General features: G+C 50.6%; 1 protein-coding gene across 3 annotated transcripts; it reads right to left on the minus strand.

Annotated features, from left to right (window-relative positions):
* Window positions 1-331: 331 nt before the first annotated feature.
* On the minus strand, window positions 332-22,063 carry GABBR1 (gamma-aminobutyric acid type B receptor subunit 1). Of its 3 annotated transcripts, XM_085565185.1 has the most exons (24): window positions 21,698-21,721; window positions 21,177-21,270; window positions 20,508-20,711; window positions 18,810-18,998; window positions 17,817-17,834; window positions 16,322-16,482; window positions 13,952-14,086; window positions 12,505-12,568; window positions 11,694-11,864; window positions 11,115-11,216; window positions 10,855-10,920; window positions 10,388-10,579; window positions 10,048-10,290; window positions 9,635-9,698; window positions 9,062-9,139; window positions 8,477-8,627; window positions 7,902-8,034; window positions 7,193-7,309; window positions 6,549-6,656; window positions 5,679-5,772; window positions 4,948-5,075; window positions 4,179-4,307; window positions 3,251-3,394; window positions 332-1,875 (listed from the first exon to the last, which is right to left on the minus strand). In XM_085565185.1, exons 4-24 carry the CDS (start codon window positions 18,960-18,962, stop codon window positions 1,603-1,605), a joined length of 2,724 nt encoding a protein of 907 aa, XP_085421311.1. In that variant the 5' UTR covers window positions 18,963-18,998; window positions 20,508-20,711; window positions 21,177-21,270; window positions 21,698-21,721; the 3' UTR covers window positions 332-1,602. The 3 variants fall into 3 exon arrangements, with proteins under 3 accessions (XP_085421311.1, XP_085421309.1, XP_085421310.1); XM_085565183.1 differs by lacking the exon at window positions 12,505-12,568 and having other exon boundaries at window positions 21,698-21,832; XM_085565184.1 differs by lacking the exons at window positions 12,505-12,568; window positions 17,817-17,834 and having other exon boundaries at window positions 18,792-18,998; window positions 21,698-22,063.
* Window positions 22,064-22,740: the final 677 nt, after the last annotated feature.

Consider the following 22,740-nt stretch of genomic DNA (forward strand, 5'->3'; position numbering starts at 1 on the left):
TTGGGATTTTTGGGGAATATTTTGGGACTATTACGGAGTTTTGAAGAAATGTTTGGGGATGTTGAGGGATTTTATGAGAGTTTTTTTAATTTTAAGGAGAATTTTTTTGGGAAGGATTTGGGGGTTTTAGGAAATATTTGAGAATTCTGAAGGATTTTTAGAAGATTTTTTTATTTCTGAAGGAGGTTTGGGGGTTTTTTTAAGGAGATTTTTTTAAAGATTTCCATGGGATTTTTCAGGAATTCTGGGCATTTTCCACCCCTCCCCCATTCCCACCCCAGCCCCTCCCACCCCCCAAAATTCCCAAAAAAAAACCACTCGGAGCCGTGGGGAGCAGCAGGATCCCGATTTTTCTGCAGGAATTTTGGGAAATTCTGGAGCCCAGACGCCAAACTGAGAATTCCCAGAAAATTCTGGGAATTCCTGGCCCCAAATCCCAATTTTTTTCCTCTGAATTCCGGGAATTTTTCTCGCCTGGAGGGGGTTGGAGGATTTTTTGGGAATTCTGGGGGGATTTTTGGGATAAATTTTGGGAATTCTGGGGGGAAATTGGGAATTTTGGGGGGAAATTTGGAGTTCTGGAGGATTTTTGGGATACATTGGGTATTCTGGGGGAAATTGGGGGATTTTGGAGGAAAATTCGGAATTTTGGGGGGAGGAATTTGGAATTCTGGGGGATTTTGGGGATAAAGGTGAATTCTTGAGGGAAATGGGGAATTTTTTTACAAAATTTATGAATTCTTGAGGGTTTTGGGGATCAATATGGGAAAGTTCAGAATTCTTGGAGAAAATTTGGGAATTCTAAGAGATTTTTTGGGATAAATGTTGGGGATTCTGGAGGAAAATTGGGAATTCTGGGGGGAAGTTGGGAATTCTAGGGAAAAAATTGGAAATTCTGGAGGATTTTTGGGATAAATTTTGGGAATTCTAGGGGAAATTTGGGAATTCTGGGGCATTTCTGGGGTAACCAAAGGACAAATGGGAATTCTGGAGGATTTCTGGGAATATTTATCCCAGATTTATCTCGGAATTCTGTACAGTGCGTTTCTAACCCGATGGATTTCCCGGTGGGTTTGGGCGGGAATTCTGGGAATTTTTCCATGGGAATTCCAGGAATTTTTCTGTGGGAATTCTGGGATTTTCTTCGTGAATTCCAGGATTTTTTCCTGGGTGAATTACAGGACTTTTCTGCTAGAATTCCAGGATCTTTTGGCAGGAATTCCAGGAATTTTCTGGTGGGAATTTCATTATTTTCTCTGTGAATTGTGGGAATTTTTTTTTTTTTTGTGTGTGAATTCCAGGAATTCTTCAGCAGAAATCCCATTATTTTCCTCAGGATTTCCAGGAGTTTTTCTGGATGAATTCCATGATTTTCTCTAATGAATTCATGAATTCTAGGACTTTTCTGTGTGAATTCCAGGAATTTTCCTGCCTGAATTCTCGTATTTTCCCACCAAAATTCTGGGATTTTTGCGCTTGGAATTCCAGCAACTTTCCCACCTGAATTCTGGGATTTTTCTGCTTGAATTCCAGGAACTTCTTGGTGGGAATGGTTTTCCCATAGGAATTCCGGGATATTCCGGAATGCCAGGAATTGCGCCGTCACTTGTAGAGCAGGTGCACGCGGCTGCCGTCGCAATTCCCGCGGCCGAGCTTCTCCGCCTGCTCCGAGACCAGGCAGCGAACCAGGCTGGGCTGGGGGAAGCCCTGGGAATTCTGGGAATGTTGGGAATGCTGGGAATGCTGGGGGGGCTGGGAATTCTGGGGGAAGCCCTGGGAATTCTGGGAGTCGCGGGAGTGGCGGCGCCGGGAGCGCAGCTGGAGCTGCTGCCGGGCCTGGAGCTGCTGGCGGAGCTCGGAGACGCGCTCTTCCTTCTGGGGGGAAAAAGGGGGGAAATGGGAAAAAGTGGCGGCGGGGAGTGGAGAATCGTGGGGGAAATTAATGGGGGTGAGGGGGGAGAAATGGGGAAAATTAGGAGGAAAAAGTGGGGGAAACGGGACAAAATTATGAGAAAAAGGGGGGAATTATGAGGAGAAAGGGGAAAAATAGGGGGGGGGAAAAGTGGGATGAAAATGGGGGAAAAAGTGGGGAAAATGGAAAATTATAGGGAAAAAATTATAGGGAATAAAGGGGTGGGGAAATGTGGGAAATTGTGGGGGAAAAGGGAAAAATGGAAAATTACGGAGAAAAATTATAGGGAATAAAGGGGTGGGGAAATGTGGGAAATTACGGGGGGAAAGGGGGGAAAATGGAAAATTATAGGGAAAAAATTATAGGGAATAAAGGGGTGGGGAAATGTGGGAAATTATGGGGGAAAAGGGGGGCAAATGGAAAATTATAGGGAATAAAGGGGTGGGGAAATGTGGGAAATTACGGGGGGAAAAGGGGGAAAAATGGAAAATTATAGGGAAAAAAATATAGGGAATAAAGGGGTGGGGAAATGTGGGAAATTGTGGGGTAAAAATGGAAAATTATAGGGAAAAAATTATAGAGAATAAAGGGGTGGGGAAAAGTGGGATGAAAATGGGGGAAAAGGGGGAAAAATGGAAAATTATAGGGAAAAAATTATAGGGAATAAAGGGGTGGGGAAAAGTGGGATGAAAATGGGGGAAAAGGGGGAAAAATGGAAAATTATAGGGAAAAAATTATAGGGAATAAAGGGGTGGGGAAATGTGGGAAATTATGGGGGAAAAGGGGGGAAAATGGAAAATTATAGGGAAAAAATTATAGGGAATAAAGGGGTGGGGAAATGTGGGAAATTATGGGGGAAAAGGGGGAAAAATAGGAAAAAATTGGGGGTAATGATGAGGGAAAAAAGGAATAAAGGATGAGGAATATATGAAAGAAACAACAGGAAAAGGGGGGAAACAATGGGAAAAGGATAAACACCAGGAAAAGGAGGGGGAAAAGGGAAAAAACACTGGGGAAAACAACAGGAAAAAGGGAAAAACAACTAGAAAAAAAGGAAAAACACAAGGAAGGGGGAAAAATACCAGGAAAAGAAGGAAAGACTGCAGGAAAAAGGATGAAAAACAACCCGAAAATCTCCAGGAAAAGGGGAAAAACAATGGGAAAAGGGTGCAAAAAAACAGAAAAATTCCAGGAAAAGGGGAAAACCAATGGGAAAAGAGTGAAAAAATCCAGAAAAATTCCAGGAAAAGGGGAAAACCAATGGGAAAAGGGTGAAAAACAAGGCAAAAATCTTCAGGAAGAGGGGTTTGGTCCCGGAATTGCCGGCGAGCCACCCACCTCAGCGATGATCTTCTCCAGCTCGCGGTTCTCCTTCTCCAGCAGCCGAGATTTCTCCTCCTCGTTGTTGTTGGTGGACGATCCCGTCTTCATCGTGTCCTGCTGCTCCGCCTGCCACTCGCCGCGCGTGATCAGCCGCCGCATCTGCCCCGAATTATTCCCAAAAAATTCCCAAAAAATTCCCAGCGACCCCAAAACATCCCAGGAGCTCCCCCCAAAAATCCCAAGGGGTTACCGAAAAAGAATTCCAAAAAGATCATCCCCCCCCCCAAAAAAAAAAAAGTCAAAAAATTCAAGAAAATTCCCCCAAAAACTAAAAAAAATTTCCCAAATATTCCAACTAAAAAAGTTACCAAAAAAAATCTTAAAAAATTCAAAAAATATTATCAAAAATCCCTTTTTCCCCCATATTTTTCCCTTTTTTTTCCTTCTTTTTTGCCCCATATTTTCCCCCATTTTCTCCCCATTTTTCCCCCCTTTTCCCTCATTTTCCTGACACTTTCCCTGGTTTTTCCCTTTTTTCCCATTTATTTTTTCCTTTTTCCTCCCCTTTATTCCCATTTTTGCTATTTTCCCACATTTTTTTCTTTTTTTTCCCACTGCCTCCTTTTCCCCCTTCCCCCCCTTTTCTCCCCCCGTTTTTCCCTTTTTTCCCCTTCCCCCCCATTTTTTCCATTTCCCCCCCATTTTTACCCCTTTTCCCCCGCATTTTCCCTTTATTTTTCCCATTCCCACAATTTTTCCCATTTTTCTCTGCATTTCCCCCCCCATTTCCCCCTCTTTTTCCCAGTTCTCTCCCCATTTTTCCCCGTATTTTCCCATTTTTTCCCCTTTCTTCTGCACATTTTTCCCAGTTCTCTCCCCGTTTTTCGCCACTTTTTTCCACATTCCATATTTTTTCCCCACTTCTCTGGGAATTCCAGCCGACCTTGGGCACGAAGAGCACGACCAGGGTGATGTAGGAGGAGAAGACGACGGCGAGGGAGGCGAAGGCGAAGGCGGCATCCTGCTGCGAGCTGAGGATCAGCGTCACGGGCGCCGTGATCAGGCACAGCACCTGCAATTCCAGAGTTCGTGATTCCGGGCAATTTGGGGAATTCTGGGCCTTTGGAGGGGATTTGGGGGAGCTCTTCTTAATTTTGAGGCCTTTTGGGGGGATTTTTTGGAGAATATTTTGGATTTTTTTGGCATTTTTTGAGGGGTTTATAGGGATTTTTGGGAATTTTTTTCTTCGTTTTTGGGGTTTTTTTAGGGGGGGATATTTGGGGATTTGTTTTCAGATACTTTTTCTTTTCTTCAGGATTTTTTTTGGTGATTGTTTTGAAATTTTTTGCATTTTTTGAGGGGGTTTTAGGGAATTTTGTTCTTAGTTTGGGGATTTTTAGGGGGGTTTTAGGGGGTTTTTTTTGGGTTCTTTTTTCCTTCAGGGTTTTTTTGTGATTATTTTGAATTTGTTTGCATTTTTTATGGTCTTGGGGACTTTTTGGGAAATTTTTACAATTTTGTGGGGACTTTTTTTCAGATAATTTTTTTAATTTTTGCACCTATTTTTCCTTTTTAGCTAAACGTTCACTTGTCATTTTCTCCCCCACATCTCCTTTTTTTTTTTTTTTTTTTTTTTAATTTTTGGATTTTTTTTCCCTTTGTTTTTTTTTGGGAAATCCCCCAAATTTTTCCCAGGATTTTCTAAAATTTACCGCCACGTTGTAGATGGCCATGCCCACAGCCCGGTGGTCGTTGATTTTCTCCGTGGAGACGCTTTTGGTCTCGTAAGCCAAAAAAATCCCCAGCAGCAGCAGCAGCCCCTTGAATCCATAAAAAATCCCTGGGGAAAAAAATCGGGGAAAAGGGAAAATGAAATCCCAAAAATTCTTTGGGATGAGGGAGAAAAATGGGGCAGAAAAGAGTGAAAATCCCAAAGGAATCATCAGGAATTTCGGCTGAAAAAGTCACATTTCAGCTGAGTTCCACCAAATTCCACCTGACATTCCTCAGAATTCCAAGTTAAATCCTGAAATTCCGCATGAATTCCTGGAATTTCACCCGAATTCCTGGAATTTCACCTCAATTACTCGAATTCCACCTGAAATCTCCAAAATTCCACCTGAAATTCCTCAAAATCCCGAATGAAATCCTGAAATTCTGCCTGGAATTTCACCTGAAATTCCTCAAATTCCACCCGAGTTCCCCGAAATTCCACCTGAAATCCCCCAGATTTGCCTTAAAGTCCCCCAAATTTGACCTGAGCTCCCAAAATTCCACCCGAACCCCCAAACCTTCCCCCTGGACACCTCAAAATTCCATCTAAAATCCCCAAATTTTGCCCTAAATTCCCCCAAATTTTCCCCCTGGCCACCCCGGAATTCCATCTAAATCGGAATTGCAGGAGAAGGCGCGGAGCGGGAGCTGGAGCTCCGAAACGGCGCACCGAGCCAGGTGTTCATCTTGGTGGAGCTGCAGTGCTCGAGCTGGGGCAGGATGGACACGTCCATGTCCGACTTGGGCTCCTCCTTGGTGAACTCCTGGGGAGAACACCGGGATTTGGGAATTCGGGGCAGTTCGGGGCATTTCCGGGGGGTTTGGGGGTTTTTTTGGGGGGGTTTTGGGACAGATTGATGGTTTTTGGGGGATTTGGGGTGAGTTCCTTGGTGAACTCCTGGGAAAAAATGCCGGGATTTGGGAATGTTTTTTTAGGGGATTTTTGGGGGAGTTCTGGGGTGGTTTTGGGGTAGTTTGATGGTTTTTGGGGTGGGGAGAGTAGGGCAGAATCTCCCAGAACCCCCCCAAACACCCCGAGGAACCCCCAAACCCCTGGAGAACCTCTCAGGACCCCTGGAGAACCTTCCAGGACACCGCAAACCCCTGGAGAACCTTCCAGAAGTCCCCAAACCCCTGGAGAACCTTCCAGGACACCCCCAAACTCCTGGAGAACCTCCCAGGACCCCTGGATACCCTCCCAGAACCCCCCCAAACCCCTGGAGAACCTCTCAGGACCCCCGGAGAACCTCCCAGAACCCCCCAAACCCCTGGAGAACCTTCCAGGACACCCCCAAACCCCTGGAGAACCTTCCAGAAGTCCCCAAACCCCTGGAGAACCTCCCAGAACCCCCGGAGGACCTCCCAGGACCCCCCAAACCCCTGGAGAACCTCCCAGAACCCCCGGAGGACCTCCCAGGACCCCCCAAACCCCTGGAGAACCTTCCAGAAGTCCCCAAACCCCTGGAGAACCTTCCAGGACACCCCCAAACCCCTGGAGAACCTCTCAGGACCCCCGGAGGACCTCCCAGGACCCCCGGACCTCGATGGTGCGGTGCAGGGGGTCCACAATCTGCCACACGCTCAGCGTGACCACGTCAAAGGCCACCAGGCCCCCCACGGTGGCGTAGAGCTTCCAGGGCTCCAGGCTCTGCAGGGACACCGGAATTCCTGGTCGGTGACACCGGAATTCCCAGTAGGTGATGGTGGAAATTCCAGTCACCGGTACCGACAGGAACACCCGGATCCCGGTGGAACACTCGGATCCCAAAGGAACACCCAGATCCAAACGGAACACCCGGATCCAAACGGAACACCTGGATCCCAGTGGAACACCCGGATCCCAAAGGAACACCCGGGTCCCAAAGGAACACCCAGATCCCAAAGGAACACCCCGATCCCAAAGGAACACCCAGATCCCAAAGGAACACCCAGATCCCAGTGGAACATCCAGATCCCAATGGAACACCCGGATCCCAAAGGAACACCCAGATCCAAACGGAACACCCGGATCCCAAAGGAGCACCCGGATCCCAGTGGAACACCCAGATCCCAATGGAACACCCGGATCCCAGTGGAACACCCAGATCCCAAAGGAACACCCAGATCCCAAACCAACGCCCAAATCCCAACAACAACACCCATCCCCCGACCCCCCATCTGCCTGTTGCCCCGGGAATTCCTCACCTTCCGCTTGTCCTTCTTGTCGTCCTTCTTGGTGAAGACGGTGTGCACCCACCAGATCTTGGTGAACATGCTGCCGTAGGCCAGGCTGAAGCCCAGCCCCAGCAGCCACAGCCGCGCCTGCGGAACACCCGCCGCCACAGTCAGAACGCGCCGCCACAGTTGGAAACGGCGCCGCCGCCTGTTCCCGCCCCCGGGTTTCCCTTTTTCTGGTTGTTCCTCCGGTTGTTGCTGTTTCTTTCCATCCCTGGTGGTGTCTCCGCCTGTTCCCATCCCATTTCCCCCCTCTCTCTGCCTTTTCCCAGCCCATTTTCCCACTCTCCGCCTGTTCCTCTGCCTGTTCCCATCCCGTTTTCCTGTTCCTCCGCCTGTTCCCATCCCATTTCCGCCCTCCACCTGTTCCCATCCCGTTCTCCTGTTCCTCCGCCTGTTCCCATCCCGTTTTCCTGTTCCCCCGCCTGTTCCCATCCCATTTCCCCCCTCCACCTGTTCCCATCCCATTTTCCTGTTCCCCCGCCTGTTCCCATCCCATTTTCCCACTCTCCGCCTGTTCCCCCGCCTGTTCCCATCCCATTTCCCCCCTCCACCTGTTCCCATCCCGTTTTCCTGTTCCCCCGCCTGTTCCCATCCCATTTCCCCCCTCTCTCCGCCTTTTCCCAGCCCATTTTCCCACTCTCCGCCTGTTGCTCCGCCTGTTGCCGCACGCTCCCACCTGGCAGACGAGCGGGAACAGCCCCGGCCCGATGTGGTAGCCGTCGAGCCCCAGCGGGAAGACGGCGGCGAGCGCCAGGGTACAACCGACGGCCGTCATGTTGTTCAGGTAGGGCTGGGAATTCTGGATGTACCTGCCCGGAAATCCAGGAATCGCCGCCTGGCCCCGACCCCGGGAAAAACGGGGACCGGAAACGGCAACAGCCACGCGTGGAACGGTGGTTTTTTCCCCAGGATCTCCCCCCCATTTTCCCGGTTTTTCCGGTTTTTCCCCATTTTTTTCCCTGGTTTTCAGCTTTTCCTTGGTTTTTCCCCCCAGTTTTCCCAGTTTCCCCCCATTTTTGCCCTGTTTTTCACCGTTTTTTAATTTACACCCCTAAAATTATTAATTTTTTCTCTTTAACCCCCTAAAACTCAGATTTGTGTCAATTCAACCCCCTGAAATTCAGATTTTTTTTACTTTAACCCCCCTTAAAACTCAGAATTTTTTTCACCTCAAACCCTTGAAAATTCCCAATTTTTCCCCTCCCAGCCCCCAAAACCCCGGAATTTTGGGGAATTTTGGGATTTCCCCACCTCACGTGCCCATTGTAGATGTTGAAGGCCAAACAAACCACGGCCAGGACGATCCCCAGCGACGCCAACACCGCGACAGAAATGAACAATTTTTGGGACAGGAAGCGGAATGTGGTGATCACCTTGGTGTAATCGGCTGGAGGGGACCCCCCTGGGGAGGAAAATTGGGACAAATCCCAAAAAATTCTGGAATTTGGGAACATCAAGAAAAAAATCTCCATAGTTTTCAGCATTTTTCCCTTTTTCTCCCCCATTTTTTCCCCTTTTTCCCCCATTTTTCCCCATTTTGATTCACATTTCCCCCCAATTTCCCCCATTTCTTCCCCATTTCCCCCCAAATTGTTCCCCAATTTTCCCCCCACTTTTTCCCATTTCCCTGCTTTTTTTCCCTCCCATTTTTCCTCCCATTTGTCCCCATTTTTTTCCCAATTTCCCCCAAACCTCCCCCAATTTTCCCACCAAATTTCCCCAATTTTATTCCCATTTTTTCCCATTTCCCCGCTCTTTTTGACCCCCCATTTTCCCCATTTTTCCCGAATTTCCCATTTTTTCCCCATTTTTCCCGTTTTTTGCCCCGTTTCTCACCGATCCATTTGTCGTTGTTGTACCAGGACAGGTTGTCCTTGGTGCTGTCATAGTAACCGATCTTCTGGTACTCCCCATCTGCCGCAGGTGACACCGGCCAGGTGACACCGGCACCAGTGACACCGGCGCGGCTGACACCAGCATGGGTGACACCAGCATGGGTGACACCAGCATGGGCACCAATGGACAGGTGACAATGGACAGTTGACAATGGACAGGTGACATCAGCACGGGTGACACCAGACAGGTGACACTGGCACGGGTGATACCAGCATGGGTAGCAATGGACAGATGACACCGGCACGGGTGACACCAGACAGGTGACATCGGCTCAGGTGACACTTGGGGACACTGGGACAGGTGACACTGGGACAGGTGGCAATGCACAGGTGACACCAGGACAGGTGACACTGGACAGATGACACCTGGTGGTGGTACTGGTGGCACTTGGGGACACCCACGGGTGGTGGAGCCAGAAGGGGTTTGGTGCCATCTGAAGGTCCCTGAGTGCCACCTGAAGGTCCCCCAGTGTCACCCGGCGCTGTCACCCGGGTGTCCCCGGTGTCCCCTCACCTTGGAGCTGCTCGATGAGGGTCCAGGCCATGCGGGAGCCGCTGGCGTCGAACACAACGTGGCCCTGGTGGGGACACGGCGACGGCGTTGGGGACACCCCAGGTGGCACCTCCGCCCAAACACGGTGACATCCACAATGGCACCCCAGGATGGCTTCTGGTGACACCACTGATGCCACCTCCACCCACGGATGAATTCTGGGACTACCCTTGCCGTCACTTCCACCCAAAGATGAATTTTGGGGCCACCCGTGGTGTCACCTTCACCCAAAAATGAATTTTGGGGTCGCATTTCTGAGGAACCTCCACCCAAAATGCAGATTTGGTGTCACCTCCACCCAAATCTGACTTTTGGGACCACATTTTGGTGTCACCTCCGCCCAAGGCCGGATTTTGGTGGCACCAGTGACGCACCGAGACGCCCTCGAAGGCCGAGGAGTTGAGGGCCCGGTAGATCTCATCGGTGATGGTCTTGTTGTTGTAGTTGAACTCGTCCAGCCCCACCCCTTGCTTGGCCAACTCTTGGGCCGTCTTGTTGAGCGCCAAGGCCAAGGCCCAGATGGCGTCGTAGGCCAGTGGCGCCTCCTGGTAGCCCCCGGTCTCCTTCGGGTTGTTCCCCAGCCTCTTCTCCAGCTTCTCGATGAACTCTTGGGACGTCTGGTGGACAACACCCAACGGTGACCCAACGGCTTGGGGACCACCCAACGCTGACCCAACGGCTGGGTCAGTGGAGCCCTCCCAGTGGTCCCAGTACCATGTTGGAGATGCTGCGGGTGTTCTCGGGGTTGAGCATGACGATCTCGGTGGTGATGTGGCCCTCAACGGCCTCGGCCATCTCGGCCTCGGTGCAGTTGATGGAGGGGTCCGGGGTGCGGAACCACTTGTTGGCGTACCAGCCAATCAGGAACCAGACGTACTTCTTGCCGTAGAGCTTCTCCTTGTAGACCTGGAAGGGTGGGGAGATCTGTCCGTCTGTCCATCGCCAATTTCTGCTCATTTCCATCCATCATCCATCGTTAGAGTCCATCTACGGTCCATCATCCATCCATGATCCATCATCATTGATCCATCATCATTGATCCATCACCATTGGTCCATCCACCCATCCATGCTCCATCAAGCTCCACCACTGATCCATCCTCCTCCTCCATCATCCATCCATAATCCATCAATTCCCACCATCCACCATCGGGATCCATCCCGTTCCCACCCCGTTCCCACCTCACAGAAGACTTTCCGTGCCACCGTCTCGTAGAAGAGCCCCACGATGATCCGGGCGTCCTGGCGCTGCGGGATTGGATGCTTGTTAAAGCCCCGCCCACCTCATTTGCATAAATCTGCCTCCCTCTCCCACCACTCTGGCCATTCCTCTGTGACCCTGATGGATTTTTGGGGTGGTTTCTCCTCTTTCTGGGGGTCCACAGTGGCTGGGGAGGGTCTTGAAGGTGGGGTGGGACCTCAGGGTGGGGGTGGGGTCCCACCTTGAGGTTCCGGACGGACGCGGAGGGGTCGGAGAAGAAGCTCTGGCGGAAGGTGATCTCCAGCCCGGCCTCCTTCACCCGCCGGTCGAGGTCATCCAGGGTCTGTGGGGGACGTGGGCACCAAAAATAGCTTGGGGGGCACCAAAAATGGAGTTGGGGCATCAAAAATGGGGTTGGGGCATCAAAAATGGGGTTGGGGGCACCAGAAATGGGGTTGGGGGCACCAAGGAAAATTTGGGGCCACCAGAGATGATTTAGGACCACCAAAGGAGGATTTGGGGCCAGCAAGGACAATTTAGGGCCACCAAAGCCAAGTTGGAATTCCAGGACTGACCCAGACACGGATTGGGAATTCTGAGAAGTTCTGGGATGGTTCTGGGGCACCGGCACCGGCCTCAGTCGGACTCCAAGGGCGTTTCTGGGGGTTCCTACCGAGGTGGATTTGGGGGCCACCAAGAAGGGTTCTGGGGCCAGCACCAAGGAGGATTTTGAGGCTGCCGAGGCCGAGTTGGGATTTGCTGGAATTCCGGGATCGGCTCGGACACCGGGAGCGTTTTGGGGCGGTTTTGGGGTTCCTACCGAGGTGAAGACCTCCTCGGTCTGCTGGATGGTGGCGATCTTGGTCCAGCCCCACTTCTTGAAGAGCTGGACGCGCGTGGGGTTGTGCAGCGTCGCTGACGGGTGCGTCCGGAAGAAGGTCGGGAAGCGCCGGCGGTTGGAGAGCGCCGGGGAGCTGGAGCCGTAGGAGAGCTGGGAATGGCCAACAGGAATTCCCGGAAAAAGGAACATTCCCGGGTTTTTGGGGGATTTTTTTTTGGGGGGATTTTTTTGGGATTTTGGGGGGTTTGGGAATTGGGAATTATGGGGATTTGTGGGGGTGGGAATTGTGGGGGTTTGGGAATTTCAGGAATTTTGGGAAAGGGGAATGGGAATTTTTGGGAATGGGGATCTGGGAATTTCAGGGTTTTGGGAATTGGGAATTGTGGGGATTTGGGGTTTTGGGAATTTCAGGGATTTTAGGAACGGGGAATGGGAATTTTTGGGAATGGGAATTGTGGGGATGGGAATGGGAATTTGGGGATTATGGGGATGGGAATGGGAATGATGGGAATTGTGGGGATTTGGGCAATTTGGGGATTTTGGGAATGGGGATTTTTGGGGGTTTGGGTTTGTGGGAATTTTGGGATTTGGGAATTTCGGGGATTTTGAGAATTGAGGGAATTTGGGGATGGGAATTGTGGAGATTTTGGGAATTGTGAGGATGGGAATTGTGGATATTTGGGCATTTAGGAATTTTTGGTGGGGATTTTGGGAATGGGGGTGGGGATTTTGGGGATTTGGGAATTTTAGGGAATTTGGGAATTGTGGGAATGGGGGTGACAGGAACAACCTGGGAGTGACAGGAAAAATCTGGGAACAACTGGGAAGAACAACGTGGGAATGACGGGAATGTCCTGGGAATGACAGGAAAAATCGGGAAGTGGCAACCGCAGAGTGACAGGAAGAACCCCCCAAAATCCCAAAAACTCCCCCCAAAAAATTCCCAAAAGATCAGCAAATGTTCCAAAACTTTTTATTTTATTTAAAGAAAAATTCAATAAAATATATTTTTAAAATAATCATTTAAAAAATCAAGAAAATTTCCCCAAAAAATCCCCCCAAAATCCCAAATATTCCCCCAAAAAATCTGCAAATATTGCCAAAAGATTCTCTAAAAATTCCAAAAAAACTGCAAAATGTTTTTAGAAAAATTCCCAAAACACCCCACAAAAATTCCCACATAAAAAAATTCTAAAAAATCCAAAAAAAGCCAAAATATTAAAAAGCTTTTTTAAAATTCATCTACATTTCCCCCAAAAAAATCCAGAACATTTCCCAAAAAAATCTCAAAATATTACAAAATATTTTAAATCCCCCAAAAATAATCAACCCCCCAAAAAATCCAGAAATTACACCAAAAAAATCCCCCCAAATTTAACAAAATCCCTAAAAATAAAAAAATGTAAAAAATTCTTTTCATTTCCCAAAAATCCCCAAAGTCTTGAAAAAAAAGAAACCCCAAAAATCCAGAAAAATCTCCTCAAAAAAAAAAACAACCCAAAAAAAAAAAAAATTGAGAAAATCCACAGAAAAAAAACCCTGCCAAAAAAATCTCCAAAATATAAAAAAAAAATCAGAAATAACCCCCAAAAAAATCTAGAAAATCCCCCCAAAAAAATCCAAAAATATTTTTTACATTTCTAAAAATTACCAAAAAATCCTTAATAAATTTTTAAAAATCCAAATAAATTATGCAAAAACAAAAACAACCCAAAAAAACCAATCCAGAAAATCCTCCCCAAAAAAACAAAAAAATCCCCCCCAAAATCCTGAAAATTCTCCAAAAATTACACCACCCAAAAAATCCCCCAAAATTATTTGAAGAATCCAGAAAAAAATCTTCAAAAAAATGCAGAAAAAATACTCTCCTATAAGAAAAATTCTAAAAATCACACAAGAAATTAGAAAAAAAAAAATCCTTTAAAAAATACAGAACCCTCCCAAAAAAAATCTTTTTAAAATCCCCAAAATTCCCCCACCCAAAAAACCCTAAAAAAAATCACTCCCTCCAAAGAAAAACCCCAAAATTGAGAAAATCCCCCCCAAAAAATAAAATAAAATAAAATAAAAAAACTAACCAAAAACCCCTAAAAAATTCCAAAAATCCCCCCACCCAAAAAAATGAAAAAAAAAAACTAAAAATTGAGAAACCCTCCCAAAAAAAAAAACAAAAAAAAAAAAAAAAAAAAAAATCCCGAAAATTCCCCCAAATCCCAAGTTGCCCCGGGGCCCCTCACCACGGTGACGTTCCAGATCCGCGCGGCCTCGGCCACCAGGGTGGAGACGCTGGAGCAGCCGGGCATGAGGATGATCTTGAACGGGAGGTTGTAGAGCAGCTCGTAGAGCAGCTTGGTGGCCTGGCCGGGGTCACACTGAGGGGACAGTTGGGGACAGTCCCAGTCCAACCAGTGCCAGCCACCGGGAATCACCAGTTCCAGGCAAAAAAAACCCCAAAATTCCCAAAAAAACCACCCCAAAAACCCCAAAATCCAAGGTTGGACCCATAAATCCAAGATGGCGCCAGGCGTGGTCAGGGTCACACTGAGGGGACAGTTGGGGACAGTCCCAGTCCAACCAGTTTGAACCACCAGGATCTGCCAGTTCCGGGCAAAAAAACCTAGAATTCCCCAAAAAAAAACCCACCCCGAAACGACCCCAAATAATTCCAAAAATGGCCCTAAAAAATCCCAAAATGACCCTAAAATGGCCCAAAAACAGCCCCAAAATGGAACCAAAAATGGCCTAAAAAATCCCAAAAGTGGACACGAAAATGGACACAAACCCAAAAAATCCCATTTTCTGTCAAAAAAAATCCCATTTCAACCCAAAAAATTCCCTAAAAATCCCATTTTCAACCCAAAAATCTCATTTTCAACACCAAAAATCCCATTTTCAACCCCAAGAAATCCCAATTTTCCCCTTTTTTCCCCCATAAAAATCCGGGATTTCCGGGATACCAGAACTGGGGATCCCCTCCCCCACTTTTCCCTTTTTTTTTTGCCCATTCCAAAGGAAAAATTCCATGAATAATTCAGGGCACGGAAAGGTCCGGAAAAGGAGCCGGAGCCGTTGCCATGGCAATGCTCAGCAGCATCCCCCCGTTGCCGTGGCAACAGCGCTGGACCGGTTTGGGGGGGGACGACATTTTAGGGGGGTTTGGGACGGCCAAAAATCCAGGAAAAATCCCAGGAAAAATTGGGATTTTTGGGGAGAAAGATGGCGAATTTTTGGGGGGGAAATTTGGGGGTTTTTGGGGGGGAAATCAGGATTTTTAGGGGAAATATTTGGATTTTTTTTTTTAGAGGGAAAAGTGGGGATTTTGGGGGGAAAAATGGGGATTTTGGGGACAAAAATGGGGAATTTTGGGGGAAAAAGTGGGGATTTTGTGGGCAGCAAATTGGGGGTTTGGGGGGGAAAATTTGGGATTTTGGGGGCAAAAACTGGAATTTTGGGGCCTCCAATCTGAAATCCCGGTCCCATTCCTGATCTCCTGCCCTAAATCCCATTCCTGACCCTGTGCCCCAAATCCCTTCCCAACCCCATCCCAATCCCATTCCCACCCCATCCCGGTGACCCCAAAACTCACCCCAATCCCAAACCTGACCCCAATCCCATCCCGGTGACCCCAAACCCGACCCCAAACCTCTTCTGGTGTCCCCCAACCCCAATTCCCCAATCCCAACCCCATTCCCGGTGTCCCCCAAACCCCAACAACCCCTGACCCCATCCTGGTGACCTCAAATCTGATCCCAACCCCAATTCCTGACCCCAAACGTCAAGTCCTGACCTCAAATTCCAATTCCTGACCCAATTCCTGGCAGGAATCCTGACCCCAAAACCCCAAATCCACACCCCAAAACCCCGGTACCTTGCTGTCGACGTGGATGAGGCTCATAGTCGGGCAGGATGTCACGGCACTTAACGATGTCCTCCAACCCCAATTAACCCAAACCCTGACTTCTGACCCCAAATCCCAGTTCCTTACTGTAAATCCCAATTTTTGACCCCAAACTCCCCATTTTTGACCCCAAAGCCCCAAAACTGCCAGATTTCGACCCCACACTCCCGTACCTTGCTGTCGACGTGGATGAGGCGCAGCTCGTAGTCGGGCAGGATGTCGCGGCGCTCGTTGATGTCCTCCAACCCCAATTTCTGACCCCAAACTCCCCATTTTTGACCCCAAAACCCCAAAACTCCCCATTTTTGACCCCAAAACCCCAAATCCCCCATTTTTGACCCCAAAACTGCCAGATTTCGGCCCAAAACTCCCGTACCTTGCTGTCGACGTGGATGAGGCGCAGCTCGTAGTCGGGCAGGATGTCGCGGCGCTCGTTGATGTCCTCCAACCCCAATTAACTCAAACCCACTTTCTGACCCCAAATCGCCCATTTTTGACCCCATAACCCCAAAACTCCCCATTTTTGACCCCAAAACTGCCAGATTTCGACCCCAAACTCCCGTACCTTGCTGTCGACGTGGATGAGGCGCAGCTCGTAGTCGGGCAGGATGTCGCGGCGCTCGTTGATGTCCTCCAACCCCAATTGCTGACCCCAAACTCCCCATTTTTGACCCCAAAACTGCCAGATTTCGACCCCAAACTCCCGTACCTTGCTGTCGACGTGGATGAGGCGCAGCTCGTAGTCGGGCAGGATGTCGCGGCGCTCGTTGATGTCCTCCAGGGCCATCCTGACGGCCGGCAGGCACGCCTGCCCGCCCGGCCAGCCGCCGGACATGGGGAAGAGCGCGCCCACGTGCACGGCCTTCTTCCCTAGGGCCCACGTCGGCGTCCGGCCCAGCAGCCACCCCAAAAACCACCCCAAAACGGCCGCCCCCAGCCAGCGCGGGGCCACCCGCTCGGGGCTCCCCATGGCTCAACCCCAAAAGGGCATCGCGGCGGGTTTTGGGGGGTTTTTTGGGGGGTTCTGGGGTTGTTATGGGTTTTTTGGCAGTTTTGGGGTTTTTTGGGGGGTTTTGGAGGGGGTTGGGGTGGGGCGGTGGTGATGTCAGGTGGGGGAGGGGAAGGGGTGGGGAGATGGGAAGGGGGGGTTTGAGGGGGGTTTGGGATTTGGGAGGAATTGGGGGGAATGGGGGAAATGATGGGGGGGATGTGGGGGGAAATGAAGGATAAAATCGGGGAAATGAGAGGGGAAAATGAGGAGGAAAATGGGGAAAAATGAGGGGAAAAATGGGGAAAAGTAAGGAAGGAAAATGGGAGATTATTGGGATGGGGAGGGGAAAATTAGGGGGGAAATAGTGAAAAAAGGGGAGAAAAATGGCGAAAAAACGGGAAAACACCGGGATGAGGAGGGGGAAAATGGGAAAAATCGGGAAAAATGGAGAAATGCAGGGAGGAGATTGATGAGGTGAGGGACAGGAAAAAATCAGGGGAAAAAAATGGGGGGAAAGGGGAGAAAAATAGGAAAAATTGGGAAAAAAGAGGGGGGAAATAGGAAAATGGGAAAATTTGGGAAAAAAGAGGTATGAATAGGGGAGAAAATGGGAAAAATCTGGAAAAAACAGGGGAAATTGGGATGAGAAAAGGGGAAAATCGGGAAAAACTGGGAAAACCGAGGGATGAGGAGGGGAGAAAATCCGGAGGGAAAAGGGGGAAAAATCGGGAAAAAAGAGGGGAAAAATCGGGATGAGGAGGGGAGAAATGGAGGGGAAATGGGAAAAAATCGGGATGAGGAGGGGAGAAAATGGGAAAAATCGGGAAAAAAGAGGGAAAATGGAGAAATGGGGGAAAAAAGCGGGATCGGAAAAGGAGGGGAGGGAGGGAGGGGAGGGGGAGGGGAGGGAGAGGGATGGAAACCGGAGCTTGGGGGGGGTGGGGGGGTCGGGAATTCGGGAATTCGGGGCGGAGAATCCGGCGGGGAAGGAGCCGGGATGGGGAGGAGGAGGAGGAGGAGGAAGGCTGGGAAATGATGGAGGAGGAGGAGGAGGAGGAGGGAGAGGAGGAGCGAGGAAGGCTGGGAGGAGGAGGAGGAGGAGGAGGAGGAGGAGGAGGAGGAAGAGGAGCGGGGAGGGGCCCGGGGCGGTTTTGGGGTCCCACCCCTCGAGGAAAGGGAAATTTGGGGGGGTGGGGGAGGAGCACGGACTCACCTGAGGGGGGGCGATGAGCTGTGGGGGAGGGGAGGGAAACTGAGTCACACAGAGAGGACCCCCCCCACACACGAATCCCAGAAACTCCAAAAAAAACCAAAAATCCCAGAAATCCCCCCAAAAAAAATTCCCAGGGGAAACTGAGTCACAGAGAGACCCCCCCCCCCCCAAAAAAAAATCCCCAAGAACCTTCCCAGAAGACCCCAGAGACCCCAAATCCCCCGGACCACCAAAACCCCAAACGCAAACTCCAAATCCCAACGACCCCAAATCCCCCCAAAACCCCAAATCCCACAGAGACCCCCAAACCCCAAAGACCCCAAAATCCTAATCCCCAAAAAAACCCCAAAGCCCCAAAAACCCAAACCCCAAATCCCATAGAGACCCCAAAAAAAACCCCAAAAAAACCCTCCAAAACCCCAAGACCCCAAAAACCCCAAACCCCCCCCAAAAAACCCCAAAACCCCAAAAACCCAACACCCCAAAAACCCAAACCCCAAATCCCATAGAGACCCCAAAAAAAACCTCAAAAAAACCCTCCAAAACTCCAACACCCCAAAAACCCCAAACCCCCCCAAAAAAATCACAAAACCCCAATCCTCCACACCCCAAAAACTCCAAAGACCCCAAAAAACTCGGAAAATACCCCAAAAAAGGCCCAAAAGCCCAATCTCCTACAACCCAATCCCTCACACCCCAAAACCCCAAAACCAAAAAAAAACCCCAATCCCCCACACCCCAAAAACTCCAAAGACCCCAAAAAACTTGGAAAATACCCCAAAAAAACCCAAAAAAGGCCCAAAAGCCCAATCTCCTACAACCCAATCCCTCACACCCCAAAACCCCAAAACCACAAAAAACCCAATCTCCCACACCCCAAATCCCCCAAAAATCTGCAAAAAAACCTCAAAAAAAACCCAAAAGCCCAATCCCCCACACCCCAAAAACCCCCAAAAACCCCAAAATCCCCCAAACCCCCGAAGCGGGACTGACGCAGGCAGTGTGGCCGGGGCTGGCTCCAGCGCCCGCTCCGGGTGCAGTTGCTGCGCGCGGCGCCCACCAGGCGGAAGCCGGGCTGGCAGGAGAACCTGGCCCAGGTGCCCTCCACGGGGACCTTCTCCATGGCCCCCGCAGCCACCTGCCCATTCTCCAGGCTCAGGTGGGCCTTGGGGCACGTCCGCACTGTGGGGACACCACAGCGTCGGCGTGGTGGCCCCAAAACCCACGTGGACATCGGGAACCCCAACATGTGAACATCAGTGAACCCCAAAATGGGCACGGGGTGGTGGCCCCAACATGTGAACATCAGTGAGCCCCAACATGGTTGTTGGTGGACCCCAAAATGGATACGGGGTGGTGGCCCCAACATGTGAACATCAGTGAACCCCAAAATGGGCGTTGGTGAACCTCAGAATGGACACGGGGTGGTGGCCCCAACATGTGAACATCAGTGAACCCCAACATGGGTGTTGGTGGACCCCAAAAGTGGATGTGGGATGGTGGCCCCAAAATCTGAACATCAGGGAGCCCCAAAGTGGATGTTGGGTGGTGGCCCCAAAGTGGATGTGGGGTGGTGGCCCCAAAATGGGCATTGGTGAACCCCAAAGTGGATCTGGAGTGGTGGACCCCAAAGTGGACATGGGGTGGTAGCCCCGAAATCCACGTGGCATGGTGGCCCCAAAATTAATGTGGGGTGGTGGCCCCAGAATGGGCATAGGCGAAGCCAAAAGTGGACATGGTGGTGGTGGCCCCAAAACAGGCATTGGTGAGCCCCAAAATGGTCGCCTGCCCGTTCTCCATGCATGGTCATCATGGTCTTAGCCATGGTCAAGGTGATGGGTGTGGTGATGGTCCTGGGCATGGTGATGGTCAAGTGGTGGGCATGGTCATGGTGATGGCGGTCAAGGCCAAGATGATGGTCAAGTGGTGGTCATGGTCAAGGTGATGGCAATGGTCAGGGTGATGGTGGTTGAGGTGATGATGGTCGAGCTCACAGTGATGATGGGATGGGGATATTGATGGGGTGGAGAGAAGGTGAGGACATTGATAGGATGGGGACAGGGATGGAGATGTTGATGGAATGAGAACCTCATGGGACAGAGACGTTGATGGTATGGAAACATTGATCGTATGGAGATATTGATGATATGGAGATATTGATGGTATGAAGATATTGGTGGAGACATCAATGGAATGATGTCAAGATGGAGATGTTGATGAGATGGTGACAAGATGGAAAAGTTGGTGGGATGGAGATGATGGGATGGGGGCAAGATGGAGACTTTAATGGAATGATGCCAAGATAGAAATGTTGATGGGATGGAGACTCTGATTGGGATGAGAACCTTCACGGGATGGGGACATGGATGGCACGGTGACAAGATGGAGACGTTGATGGGATGGAGATGCTGGGACGAGGACAAGATGGAAACGTTGATGAGAAGATGGGGACATTGATGGGATGGAGATGATGGGACGAGGACAAGATGGGGACATTGATGGGATGAGGACAAGATGGAAATGTTGATGAGAAGATGGGGACATTGATGGGATGGAGATGCTGGGACGAGGACAAGATGGAAACGTTGATGAGATGCCGACAAGACGGACACGCCGAGATGGAACGAGAACTTCCGCGGGACGGAACGCTGACGTGACAGAGACCCCAGGGGACCTGTCGGTGGCACTCACGGCAGCGGCTGGGGTGGCCCATGGCCGTCCAGGTGCCGTCGCGCTGGCACTTGCGCACCTTGGGCCCCACGATCTCGCGCTCGGGCCGGCACACGTACTCGATCTCGTAGTCGAAGGGCAGGAACCGCACGCTCCGCACCTCGTCCGGCGTCAGGCCCCGGTAGCGGATGCCCCCGTCCCGCGGAGGGTGGATGATCTGGCAGCCTGGGGACACCGAGAGCGCCGTTGGAGAAACGTGGGGCTAGGGATGGAATTGTGGGGTTGGGGACACCAAAAAACATGGGGCTGGGTACAGCAAAAAACATGGGGCTGGGGACAGCAAAAAACATGGTGGTGACCCCAAAAATACGAATTTGGGGTTGGGGACACCAAAAAACGTTTGGTTGGCCCCGAAAATACGGGATTTGGGGTCGGGGACACCAAAAAACGTGGGATTTGGGACACCAAAAAACATGGGGCTGGGGACAGCAAAAAACATGGTGGTGGCCCCCCAAAACTACGGGATTTGGGGTTGGGGACATCAAAAAACGTTTGGTTGGCCCCGAAAATACGGGATTTGGGGTCAGGGACACCAAAAAACGTGGGATTGACCCTGAAAATTTGGGATTGGCCCCAAAAGTTAGTGATTGGCCCCAAATGTTGGGGTTGGCGCAGGTTTGGGCTCGTCACCTTCGGTGAGGTTGGCGTGGACGGCGCCGCGGGCGGAGCTGGAGAGGAGCAGCAGGAGCAGAGGGGACAGCGGGGACAGCGACGGCGGTGGCATCTGGAAACCCCAAAAATGAGAAATTCCATGTGGGAAAACCCCAAAAATGGGGAAATTCTATGTGGGAAAACCCCAAAAATGGGGAAATTCTATGGGGGAAATCCCAAAAATGAGAAATTCTATGGGGAAAATCCCAAACATGGAGAATTTCCCCCAATTTCTGCCGCTCCCCCCATCCAGGACCCTTCCCCCAATCTTTGCCCCTCCCCAAAAAAAAATTTGGGACCCTCCCCCCCATTTTTGCCCCTCCCCCCCAAATTCTGGGACCCCTCCCCCACGCTCAGGGTCCTCACCCAGTCCTCCCCCTCCCCCCCAAATCCCACCACCCCCCCCAAATTTTTGCGACCCCTCCCCCCCTCCAGAACCCCCCCAGAATTTCGGGACCCCCCCCAAAATAAAAAAAGGTGGGGGAGGGGCCGCTCCTTACCTTGCCCGATCTTCCCAAAATTCCAAAAAAAAAAAAAAACGGGAAAAATCCCCCAAAAAAGCCGGGAAAAGGCGAGGGGGGCGGGGGGAGGGACCCCCCAAATTTATTTTTGGGGTGGGGGGGGGGGGGCGGAATCTTCCCACGGGTGGGGGAGGGGCGGGGACGGAGCGGCGAAAATGCCGGGAAATAAAATAAAAATAAATGGGAAAAAAAAAAAATTAAATTAAAAATCGTGGGAATTCGGGGTGGGATTTTTTTGGGGGGGGGATTTCCCGGGGTGGGGGAGGGGAGGCGGGTGGATTTTGGGGGATCCGAATTTTGGGGATGGATTTTTGGGGGGGTCCCGGCGGCTCCGGGAGGGGCCTCGGGCTCGGGAATCACCGGAGGGAGGGGCCGGTGGGGGAGGGGCCGGTGGGGGAGGGGCGGGGCGGGGGAGGGGGAGGGGCCGGAGCCGCCTTGGGGGGGGATTTTGGGGTTTGGGGGGGAAATTTGGGGGTTTTGGGGGAGTTTGGGGACAATTTAGGGATTTTGGGGAAATTTGGGGGTTTTGGGAGATTTTGGGAAAAAATTGGGGGGTTGGGGGGATTTGGGGAAAAATTGGCGAGTTTTGGGGGAGTTTGGGGGAAAAATAAGGATTTTGGGGGGATATGGGGGGAAATTTGAGGGATTTGGGGGGATTTTGGGAAAAATTGACGAGTTTTGGGGCAGTTTGGGGAACATTTAGGGATTTTGGGGGGAAATTTGGGGGATTTGGGGGGATTTGGGAAAAATTGGGGGGTTTTGGGGGAGTTTGGGGAAATTCGGGGGGTTTGGGGGATTTTGGGAAAAAATTGGCGAGTTTTGAGGGAGTTTGGGGAACATTTAGGGATTTTGGGGGGGATTTGGGGGGAAATTTGAGGGATTTGGGGGGATTTGGGAAAAATTTGGGGGTTTTGGGGGAGTTTGGGGAAATTCGGGGGGTTTGGGGGATTTGGGGAAAAATTTGGTGGTTTTGGGGGGATTTTGGGGAAATTCGGGGGTTTTGTGGGAGTTTGGGGAAAATT

Source organism: Lonchura striata, chromosome 35 (assembly GCF_050655825.1).
Source record: "Lonchura striata isolate lonStrDom1 chromosome 35, ASM5065582v1, whole genome shotgun sequence".
Taxonomy (NCBI): domain Eukaryota; kingdom Metazoa; phylum Chordata; class Aves; order Passeriformes; family Estrildidae; genus Lonchura; species Lonchura striata.